The following is a 12,837-nucleotide window of genomic DNA, read 5'->3' on the forward strand; positions in this document are numbered from 1 at the left end:
AGTTCACTACCACATGACCACCCTTACAAGAAATCCTCAAGGGAGTACTGGGTTTGGTTCCTGAAAAGTAACTAACACTGCCATAAAAACCCAAGAAAGTCCAAAACCCACTAGTATAATAAAAATGGCATTCATGAAGAGAAAACATGCAAACAAAAACGCTATCTACAACCTAAGCAACCAACAAACACAGAAACCAAACAGTAAATCAGAAAGCAAGGAACAAAAGACACCTAAGACAACCAAACAACCAATAAAATGCTAGGAATAAATCAACACCTTTCAATAACAACTCTTAATGTAAAAGGCTTAAATTCCCCAATCAAAAGACACAGACTGGCTGACTGGATCAAAAAGGAGGACCCAACTATATGCTGCATACAAGAGACCCACTTCACCCATAAAGATTCACATAGACTAAGAGTGAAAGGATGGAAAAAGATTTACCATGCAAACAGAAAAGAAAAACGAGCTGGAGTAGCTATTCTTATATCTGACAAAATAGACTTTAAACTAAAAACCATAAAAAGAGATAATGAGGGACACTACTTAATGATAAAAGGACTGATCCATCAAGAAGACATAACAATCATAAATATGTACACACCCAATGTTGGAGCAGCCAGATTTATAAAACAAACTCTATTAGACCTAAAGAAGGAAATAGACACTAATACCATAATAGCAGGGGACCTGAACACCCCACTGTCAATATTAGACAGATCATCTAGGCAAAGAATCAGTAGAGAAACACAAGATCTAAACAAGACTCTAGACCAATTGGAATTGGCAGATATCTACAGAACATTCCATCCAACAACCTCAGAATATTCATTCTTCTCATCAGCACATGGATCATTCTCCAGGATAGATCACATATTAGGTCACAAATCAAGTCTCAATAAATTCAAAAAAATTGGAATTATCCCATGTATTTTCTCAGACCACAATGGATTAAAACTAGAAATTAATAACAAACAAAACTCTGGAAACTATACAAACACATGGAAATTAAACAGCATTCTATTTAATGACATATGGGTCCAAGAAGAAATCAAGCAGGAAATCAAAAAATTTATTGAAACTAATGAAAACAATGATACATCATACCAAAACCTGTGGGATACTGCAAGAGCAGTATTAAGGGGGAAATTTATTGCATTAAATGCTCACTTCAGAAGAATGGAAAGATGGCAAGTGAACAACCTAACACTTCACCTTAAAGAACTAGAAAAACAAGAACAATCCAAACCTAAAGTTAGCAGACAGAAAGAAATCATTACGCTCAGAGCAGAACTGAATGAAATTGAAAACCAAAAAACAATTCAAAAGATCAATGAATCAAAAAGTTGGTTTTTTGAAAAGATAAATAAAATTGACAAACCATTAGCTTGGCTAACAAAAAAAAGAAGAGAGAAGACTCAAATAACAAAAATTAGAAATGAAAAAGGCGATATTACAACTGATTCATCTGAAATACAAGGAATCATTCGAGACTACTATAAACAACTATACGCCAACAAATTTGAAAATCTGGAGGAAATGGGTAAATTTCTGGACACACACAAGCTCCGAAAACTGATCCATGAAGACGTAGAAAATTTGAACAGACCAATAACAATAAAGGAGATTGAAGCTGTTATCAGAAAGCTCCCAACAAAGAAAAGCCCAGGTCCAGATGGATTCACAGCAGAATTTTACCAAACATTCAAAGAGGAATTGACACTGATACTTTACAAACTATTCCAAAAGATTGAAATGGATGCAAATCTCCCAAACTCATTCTATGAAGCAAACATCATCCTGATACCAAAACCAGGTAAAGATATAACCAAAAAAGAAAACTACAGACCGATATCCTTGATGAATATAGATGCAAAAATCCTCACTAAAATACTAGCAAACAGAATACAGCAACACATACGAAAAATTATTCATCACGATCAAGTGGGATTCATCCCAGGGATGCAAGGTTGGTTCAACATACGCAAATCAATAAATGTGATACACCATATTAATAAACTCAAACACAAGGACCATATGATCATCTCTATAGATGCTGAAAAAGCATTTGATAAAGTTCAGCACTCATTCATGACAAAGACCCTCTATAAGTTAGGTATAGAGGGAAAGTATCTCAACATAATTAAAGCCATATATGCCAAACCCACTGCCAATATCATCCTGAATGAGGAAAAACTGAAAGCTTTTCCTTTAAGAACAGGAACTAGACAAGGATGCCCACTCTCACCACTCCTATTCAACATAGTGTTGGAAGTACTAGCCAGAGCAATCAGAGAAGAGAAGGAAATAAAGGGCATCCAGATTGGAAAATATGAAGTCAAACTGTACCTGTTTGCAGATGACATGATCCTATATATCGAACAGCCTAAAACCTCTACAAAAAAACTGCTGGAATTGATAAATGATTTCAGCACAGTAGCAGGATACAAAATCAACACACAAAAATCAGTAGCATTTCTTTTCTCCAATAGTGAACATGCAGAATGAGAAATCAAGAAAGCCTGCCCATTTACAATAGCCACCAAAAAAATAAAATACTTAGGAATTGAGTTAACCAAGGAGGTGAAAAATCTCTATAATGAGAACTACAAACCACTGCTGAGAGAAATTGGAGAGGATACAAGAAGATGGAAAGATGTCCCATGCTCTTGGATTGGAAGAATCAACATAGTGAAAATGTCCATACTATCCAAAGTGATATACAAATTCAATGCAATCCCCATCAAAATTCCAAAGACATTTTTCTCAGAAATGGAAAGAACTATCCAGACATTTATATGGAACAATAAAAGACCACGTGTAGCCAAAGCAATGATGAGCAAAAAATATAAAGCTGGAAGCATAACACTACCTGACTTTAAGCTATACTACAAAGCTATAATAAACAAAACAGTATGGTACTGGCATAAAAATAGACACACTGACCAATGGAATAGAATAGAGAATCCAGAAATCAACCCACACACTTACTTCCATCTGATCTTTGACAAAGGCACCAAGCCTATTCACTGGGGAAGGGACTGCCTCTTCAGCAAATGGTGCTGGGATAACTGGATATCCATATGCAGGAGAATGAAACTAGATCCATACCTCTTACCATATACTAAAATCAACTCAAAATGGATTAAGGATTTAAATATACACCCTGAAACAATAAAACTTCTTAAAGAAAACATAGGAGAAACACTGCAGGAAATAGGACTGGACGCCGACTTCATGAATACGACCCCAAAAGCACGGGCAACCAAAGGAAAAATAAACAAATGGGATTCTATCAAACTAAAAAGCTTCTGCACAGCAAAAGAAACAATTAACAGAGTTAAAAGACAACCAACAGAGTGGGAGAAAATATTTGCAAAATATACATCTGACAAAGGATTAATATCCAGAATATATAAGGAACTCAAACAACTTTACAAGAAGAAAACAAGCAACCCAATTAAAAAATGGGCAAAAGAGCTAAGTAGGCATTTCTCTAAGGAAGATATACAAATGGCCAACAGACATATGAAAAAATGCTCAACATCACTCAGCATCCGGGAAATGCAAATCAAACCACACTGAGATACCATCTAACCCCAGTTAGGATGGCTAAAATCCAAGAGACCCTGAACGATAAAGGCTGGCAAGGTTGTGGAGACAAAGGAACTCTCATACATTGTTGGTGGGACTGCAAAATGGTGCAGCCTCTATGGAAAATGGTATGGAGGTTCCTCAAACAATTGCAGATAGATCTATCATATGACCCAGCTATCCCACTGTTGGGAATATACCCAGAGGAATGGAAATCATCAAATCGAAGGTATACCTGTTCCCAAATGTGCATCGCAGCACTCTTTACAATAGCCAAGAGTTGGAACCAGCCCAAATGTCCATCATCAGATGAGTGGATACGGAAAATGTGGTACATCTACACAATGGAATACTACTCAGCTATAAAAACGAATGAAATACTGCCATTTGCAACAACATGGATGGACCTTGAGAGAATTATATTAAGTGAAACAAGTCAGGCACAGAAAGAGAAATACCACATGTTCTCACTTATTCGTGGGAGCTAAAAATTAATATATAAATTCACACACACACACACACACACACACACACACACACACACACACACACACACACACACACAAAAAAAAAAAAAAAACCGGGGGTGGGGGAAGAAGATATAACAACCACAATTAATTGAAGTTGATAGGACAAGCAAACAGAAAGGACATTGTTGGGGGGGGAGGGAGGAGTGAGGGAGGTTTTGGTGATGGGGAGCAATAATCAGCCACAATGTATATCGACAAAAGAAAATTTTTTAAAAAAATAATAAAAATAAATAAATAAGTAAATAAATAAATAACATGCAGAAAACAAACAGAAAGAGAATTAATTTTAAAAGTAGTAAGAGAAGAAAAGAAGATCACTTACAAAGGAACAATTAGACTGACAGTTCTTCTAATGCAGGATTCTGCTAATGCCCAATTTTGGATCAGGGTTTCCTGGTCAAGGTTTTTTCAGAGTTGAGTTGCTGTCTGAGGACTTTCCTACCCCAATCCTCTTTTTCTCCTTTCACAGGAGTCAGAATTGCATCAGAGTCTGAACATTCTTCCTGTCTATTCTTGCTCCTTCCTCTTTTGTCTATCAAAGGGATTAATCCTGATAAAATTTTTGTGCAACTTGGTTTGCACATCTAACCTTCTTTTTGTGTCTTCCTCTCAAAGAGCAAACCTACAAATGGTGATTTTTTTTTTACCATTTAAAGATATTTTTTTCTTTTTGGGTTTATTTTTTATTTTATATTTTTGCAGCTGGCCTGTATGAATGATGTTTTTATACTATTATAAATGGTTACTTTTAATTTCATTTTCTAATTGATTGTTAATATATTTAAATATATTAAATATTTAACATATTTAAATATTTTAATATATTGAATATATTTAAATATATTTAATATATTTAATATATTTAAATATATATATTTTATATATATATTATATAAATATAATATAACAGAAAATACATACCAAAACTCAATAGAGGCCTGATCACTTTGGTGTTGATAACACCAAAGTCAAGTGTTTGGATCCACAAACAGGACCGATGCCAAAAATAAATAAATAAATAAATAAAATTGAGTTTTGTATCATGACTTTACTAACTTGCACATTCACAATTATGACATATCTGCAAATAGTTATTATTTTATTTCTTCCTCTCTATTCCTTTAACTTACTTTTTACTTTTCTAACTTTATTCAATTGACCCATGTCCACCATTACAATGTTAAAGAACAGTGCTAACAGTTGATATCTTTGTTTGGTTCCTAATCTCAAGGAGACTAATTCCAATCTTTTACCTTTAAGTATTAATAAATGTGTTAAAAGATACCTAATACAAGATTAAGGAAGTTTCCTTCTAATCTTAATTTAATTTTTTTTTATCTTAAATAGGTGCTGAAGTTTATCAGCTGATTTTTGTGCACTGAGTTGATTGTATACATTCAGTCTTCACTTTAGAAGGGACTATACTAATGAGACTTTGTGTATACCAGAACTATATCCTCATTTTGTACAGATATGTAGTGTATTATTTTTCTATTTCTGAGCAACAAATTACACAAATTTAGTGGCCAGGCTGGGCTCTTATTTGGAGGCTCAGAGGGAAAATCCATCTCCAAGCTCTTTCAGTTGTTGGCAGAACCCAGTTTTTTTGCTTGGGACTGAGGTTTCCATTTTCTTGCTGGCTATTGGTCAGGGGTCATTCTCCACTCATAAAGGTTATTCTCGGTCCTTCGCATGTGGTCTTCTTCACCTTTAAGACATCAACAGAAGGCCAAATCCTTCCTGTGCTTTGAATGCTCTGATTTCCTCTTCCACCGACAACAAATGAAGTCTCTGTTTTTAATGTGCTTATGTGATCAGGTTAGACCAACTCATAATCTATTTTAAGGTCAACTGATTAGTAAGTAACCCTAATTACTTCTGAAAAATATCTTTTGCTGTGTAACATAACATAATCATGGAAATAACACCAGGGAGCAAAGGTCATGTGGGCCACCTTGGAATTCTGCCTATTAAATTTCATCTACTTCGGAACCATGAAAAGCAAGGATATTGTTGGTTCACAATATGCACAAGTTTCAGTTAACATGGTTCTGGGCAAAATGAGAAATGCCTGTGGTGTTCTTTTCCCCTTTTTATTGTTTTTTTTTTTTTCCATTTATTGATTATATATATTTGCGGGGTACAGAATCAAATATCAATAAATGTGTATAATAGGTGATTCTTTTTTTCTCTCTCTCTTTCTTTCTTTTCTTCTCTTTCTTTATTTTAGCTTCCACTTATGAGTGAGGACATGCAGTATTTCTCTTTCTGTGCCTCGCTTATTTCACTTAACATAATTTTCTCTCATTTCACCCATGTTGCTGCGAATGGCAGGATTTCATTCTTTTTTTTTTTTTTTTATCACAGAGTAGTATTCCATTGAGTAAATACACCACATTTTCCTTATCCAGTCATCTGTCAAAGGACATTTAGGTTGATTCCAACTCTTGACTATTGTAAATAGATCTGCAGTAAACGTGGGAGTGCAGGTATTCCTTCAACATGATGATTCCCATTCCTTTGGGTAAAGACCCAGCAATGGGATTGCTGGGTCATATGTAAGTTGTACCTGTAGTTTGAGGAATCTCCATATTGTTTTCCATAAAGGTTGCACTAATTTACAGTCCCACCAACAGTGTAGGAGGGTTCCCCTTTCTCCACATCCTTGCCAGCATTTGATATTCTCTGTCTTTTTGATAACAACCTGTCTAACTGGTGTGAGATGGTACCTCAGTGTGGTTGTGATTTGCATTTCCCTGATGCTGAGTTCACATCTGTTATCCATTTGTATATCTTCCTATGAGAAATGTCTATTCAGCTCCTTTGCCCCGTTTTTAATTGGGTTGCTTATTTTCTTACTGTTTAGTTGTCAGAGTTCTTTGTATATTCTGGATATTAATACCTTGTCAGGCGCATAGTTTGCAAATATTTTCTCCTATTCTGTAGGTTATCTTTTTGCTCTGTTAATTGTTTCTTTTGCTGTACAGAAGCTTTTTAGTCTGATATAATCCTACTTGTTTATTTTTCCTTTTGATGCCTGTGCTTTTGGAGTCATATTCATAAAGGCAATGAAACAAGAAAACAATCCAGAACTTGAAGGATGAAATTTACAAAGAGATAAAATCCATAAAAAAGAATGTAGCAGAACTCCTGGAAGTGAAAGACTCATTCAATGAAATAAAAACTACAGTTGAGAGTACAGTAAGCAGGACGCTTTATATTCTGTTAATGTGATTAATTTTCTAATGTTAAATTAACCTTGCATTCCTGGAATAAACTTATATTGGTTATAGTTTATTATCTTTTTTATATATGACTGGATCTGATTTTCTAATATTTTATTCATGAGACTGACCTGTAATTTTCTTTCTTATAATGTCCTGTCAGGTTTTGATATCAAGGTTTTGTTGATATCTCAAAACAATGTGGAAAGTATTTTCTTTTACTTTCTGAAAAGTGTGTATAAGATGGTGTTACAGTTTCCTTTAATGTATAGAATAATTCATAAGCAAAGTCATCTAGGCCTGAAGTCTCTTTCTGGTAAGGGTTTTAAAGATGGATTCAATTTCTCTAATGTACTAGAACTACTCAGCATTTTTATTTCTGCTTTTGTCAGTTTAAAAATTGTTTCTTGAAGAAATTTTTCCATTTTCCATTAAAAAATCGTCAAATAATTGTTTATAAAATTGTTCACTGTATTCACTTTAATGTCTGTGGACCTGCTACAGTGTCCCTTTTTTCATTTTTTATCTTGGTAACTTGTGCTTTTTCCTCTTTCTCTTTCTCTTTGCTTTATCAGTGTTGCTGGAGGTTTATCAATTTATTACTCTTTGAAAAGAACCAATTCTTGGATTTATTGATTTTTTTTCATGTACATTTTCTCGTGTTCATTGTACGTTTGTATTGTATTTCATCAGTTTCTGATACTATTTGTCATATTCCCTTTTTTTACTTTCTTTGGGTATAATTTCTGCTATTTCTCTATCTTCAAGAGACAGATGTTTAAATACTGATATGACAGGCTTTCTCCTTTTTTCTTGTATGTATTTATATCTGTTAGGCAATGACTATGATTTTTGTCTTTTGCTTTCCAATATTCTGTGGCAGAAACTGCTGGACACCATCCAATTCCAATTATCTCTTTTAGTCTTTGTAACAGAAGCCAAATTTCATACAGGTGGCAAAATGGCCAGATAAAAGACCTATTTCTTAGCTACCAGTGTACCCCTAGAACTAAGTTCTGGCCAATGAAATGTAGGAAAGAGGAATTGAAGTATTCCCAATAAAGCTGATTAAAGTTGCTGTTTTAGCAGGTATATGTGTCCTTTCTGTCATTCAGTACTGCCTGGCTCTTACAACATATGATCAGATTAAATGATTAGAACTTTGGCAGCCATTTTGGACCACAAGTGACCTTGAGAATGGAACACACAAAATAGGAAGAGAGAATAAAAGGTTAAAGGAAGTTTGGGTCACTGATTTTGCGCAGAATCACAAGACTGAACTTCTTGGACTACAAATTCTTCTCATACGAAAAAGAACACTTATGCTTAATTTAAGCCAAGATGGTAGAGGGTTCTCCATTTCACAGAACTGAATCAAGTGACTAAAACATACAAATATATTTTCTTCTGTTTGAAAAAAATCATCAAATTAGTGAAAGCATTCAGGAAATTGTAATATAATAATTATGATGATGGGACTCCTTGTCGTGTTCCTGGTCTGAATAGGATCACATATTATTTTCCTATTGTCCTCTGATACATATATAAACATATTTCAAACATATTCACTGGGAAGTAGAGACTACGTATCCTAGACTTTATATACAAGAAACTCTGACCTCTGCTAAAATCTACTTTATTACAACCCTAGCATCCAGACAGCTCCTACCTTTATACTACTTGTTAAAAGACATGTACAACCACTGAATTCATACAATCATATAGTTAGAAATCTTTCTGGAAAATAAGCTAAAAATCTGTCTTCTGAAACATTCACCCACTATACCTGTTTCCTTTTTCTATTTTCTATACAGAAAATATTCAACTCTTTGAAGTCAACCATTTGATTTACCCTACATTAATTCTTGATACTTAAATATCCAAATTCCACTATTTCTCTCATGACATGACTGAAGTATATTTCATTTCTGCCCCTTCTATATTTTTTAAGAAAAAAATTATTTAATAAATATTACCTAAAATGTAAAAGTCATAAAAATATAGTTTTTCAGAAGGACAATGTTTTTGATAAATGTTGTTGGTAATAGTATATACATAGCAATTCTGAAATTATTTTGTATCACTGCAGAATTAAATCAATGAGTAAAATTATTGATCTTGGTAACCAGAATTCTCATGGTAGAAGGGAAGTATAATGTTGAATGAAGTGAAGAAGTCTCTGCTTTGAATTAGCATTTGAGGTATCAATATGAACTCATGATTAAAAAATAATAATTTATTTTCTATTCTGTCTGCTGAAATCGCCTAGGAACCATGACACCCCGGTAGCAATGAATACATCTAGTTCCCAGATCTTAGTTTCCAAATACCATTTTCCATGAAAAGGACTAGAGCTCTTTGAAAATAGTTGATTCTAGGGCTATGAAAAGAAAAGTAAAAGGAGCACAGAATTTGGACTATATTAAACACAGAACCTGACATTTACAGATTTAACATGCATATTTTCATCTCTTCATAACTGACCAGAAATGTCCAACACAAAATAGCTGTCTAACATTGGATACATACTCTAACTTCTCCAACAAGTTTAAATTCTTAATGTTTCATCTGTAAAATAGAAAATACAGGACAAACTCAAAAGGTTTATTAAATGATTTAAAGTAGATTAAAGTATCTAAGATAGTGCTTTATGTATATGGCACATTCAATAAATGTTTGTTTCCTATTCTCCATTCTTTTACGTTTTTTACAACCCTTCAACCCAACCAACAATTCTCCCTATGACCTCAATATAGGTGGCCTTACTTAGGTTTAGGAGGCAGCCAATCTGACTGCAATAATTCATCCTAAGAATAAAAGTGTACTTCTCTTACATCTGATCATCCATTTTAGAAATACTACCATTCTAAAAAATAATGGCATTAATTACAATAATTTTCTAAATTTAGGCTGTATATAATATCTCAAGCAGTTTAAGTAAAAAGTTCAAGTGAGGTGCAAAATATTGGGGTGTGGGGAGACATTTCTCATGACTAGAAATAGATATCGGAGAGAATTAACTAATCACTTGGATCCCTAAGTTGTAGGAACCCATTGACACCTCTCAGGGCAGCTTTCCATGTTTCCTAGTTCTTGCTTTTGTTTTCCCATAGATAAATCCAGAAATATTTTCTGATTTCAGCTCACACAACCTCTCCATTTATTGATGTATTTATCAATTCAGCAAGTATTTTGAGCACCTGACATGTGACAGGCATGATGTTATATGCTAGAGATACAGAGTGGAAAACAAATAGAGGTGTAGTTTCTGTACCTCACAGAGCTTACAGTACATCTGGAGATACAGATAATTATGAAGATAACTGCAATACAGTATGGTAAGAGTTTGTGATTGTAAAAGTAAGTGATACACATTATAGGGGCAAATATCCCAGACAGCTGTCCTAAGCAAATTGGGAACAATTAGAGGAGTTTTAAGTTGGTCAATAAAATGAATAGATTTACATTTTTGAAACATTATGTGGAAACACGTGCTGTGGAAACTGTAACAGGAAGAGACAAAAAAATCTGACGAAAGTTTCCTGTGTACTCAAATAACACACAGAGCCCTAGAAATAACAATAACAACAATAAGAACATTTTTAAAAGAAAAGCTAATAAGAACATATAGAGTCATGTGCAGCATAACAACGTTTTGGTCAATAATGGACCACATATACAAGGTGTCTTCAAAAAGTTTATGGAATGATTTATATTACTTTTTAATTCTATTTTTCCATGAAATTTCTGCAGTACCCTTGTACAAATACAACTAGCACAAATAGTAGTTCCATTAAACTATAATGGAGCTAAAAATATTCCTATCAATTAGTGACATTGTAGCCATCTTGCCGAAGTGCAAATGCTTCGGAGGGGGTGCTGGTGTAAAATTTTATCATTTCTTTGTGATAAGAACATTTGATCTCCTCTCTTTCAACCATTTTTGATAACACACAATCAATTGTCATTAATCATAGATGCCTAGCACTACTGTACTCCACTACAACTTATTTTTCCTATCCAGCTGTAATTTTGTGTACATTAACCAATCTCTCTGCCCTCCTTTCCCCCTTCCCTTCCCAGCCACTAGTAACCACAATTCTAGATCTATTTTAAATCCTACCTATATTTCAAGGCCAAAATTTTATTCTACCTTTTGAACTTTACCATTTAGCAATTGCAAATAAGCTATACAAGAACGTTCATTTATTTTTTCATATGTTTGATGTTTGGCATGGCTAATACATAAATCGATGACAAAGTATCCTATCTCATCTTCCTAAGTACAATACTAAGAGATTCTAGCAAAAAAGTTTTCCTTTATTTGCAAAAGCCAGCTACTGCAAAGAAATGCAAGAAACAAGGAGAGAGGAAAAGAACACTAACTAAAAGATAATATTGATTGATGCAGTAAAGGATATGTCAGCAAAATTGTCTTCACATTTAAACAAAATATAAAGTTGTCATATCTGTTTCATGGTTTACATATGTATTGTAACTTATTGTACAAGGGGTTTTGAAAATGGGCATGGAAAGATTTGTATTATCTTTTAATTCCGTTTTTTCAGTAATTGTTTGAAGAACCCTCATACAGCCCATGGCTTACTTTTCTACTACATCCCATTACATGAGAGAAATTCAATATATGTTTTTGATTAATATCTTTAAGCTTAATAAAAAACAGAATTATTTAAACAATGATTAAAAAAAACTTGATTAGCTATTTGAATTGTCAATTTAAAAGAAAAAATAAAAGTATAACATTTTAATTATTCTAAATAATATATATTACTATAGAGTCTGTGGTATTTTCCTTGAAACTAGGTCAAATAGTCTATAAAATAGACTGGTAATAAAGAATATAAAAATGAAAATCATTAGAAAATTGACTGTTTATCACTGATTTCCTTATTATCTTATTTCAATATCCAAATGGTAAAAAAAATCAAACATACCTCAAATTTTTTCTAACTAAGAAACCACGTATCCATCTTTGAACAATCAAAACTGGTGAATTATGAGCCAGAATTTCATTAATTTTTGAAATAATATATTTAATATTATTAATTTCATCTTCATATGTTGCTCCCTGCATAAAGAAAATATATTCTATTATTTTTCTCTTTCATCAACGTATTTCCAAAATATATTTTAAACTTGATAATCTAACGGTATGAATAAACTAATAAAATGTTCACAGGTGTCTTATAGGCATGATAGTTAAATAACAAATACATTTTGATATCACCTATATTAGAGTAAAATATCAAGAACTAGTAGCACTGACTAATTTCAATTCTTTGTACAAAATGCAAGATTCTTGATGATAAAATTCTCCATTCGAGATTATTCTCCCAATCTGATAACATATATATAAAATTTTGACCATAATCCTCTTGGGTTCTGAAACAGGTTTCCAATGAAACTCTATACTTTGTGGATTTCCACAAGAAAACTGATGCATGTTGGATTCCTAAAATAATCTA

At 33.2% G+C, this 12,837-nt stretch overlaps 1 protein-coding gene across 1 annotated transcript in view; it reads right to left on the reverse strand.

Moving 5' to 3' along the window:
* LRRIQ3 (leucine rich repeats and IQ motif containing 3) overlaps nucleotides 1-12,837 on the reverse strand; it is a 154,942-nt gene that overhangs the window by 124,509 nt on the left and 17,596 nt on the right. The window contains exon 3 of the mRNA XM_063105773.1: nucleotides 12,307-12,440. Coding sequence (XP_062961843.1) covers nucleotides 12,307-12,440 — 134 coding nt within the window. The remainder of the gene's footprint in view (nucleotides 1-12,306; nucleotides 12,441-12,837) is intronic.

Source organism: Cynocephalus volans, chromosome 8 (genome assembly GCF_027409185.1).
Source record: "Cynocephalus volans isolate mCynVol1 chromosome 8, mCynVol1.pri, whole genome shotgun sequence".
In the NCBI taxonomy this organism is placed as follows: domain Eukaryota; kingdom Metazoa; phylum Chordata; class Mammalia; order Dermoptera; family Cynocephalidae; genus Cynocephalus; species Cynocephalus volans.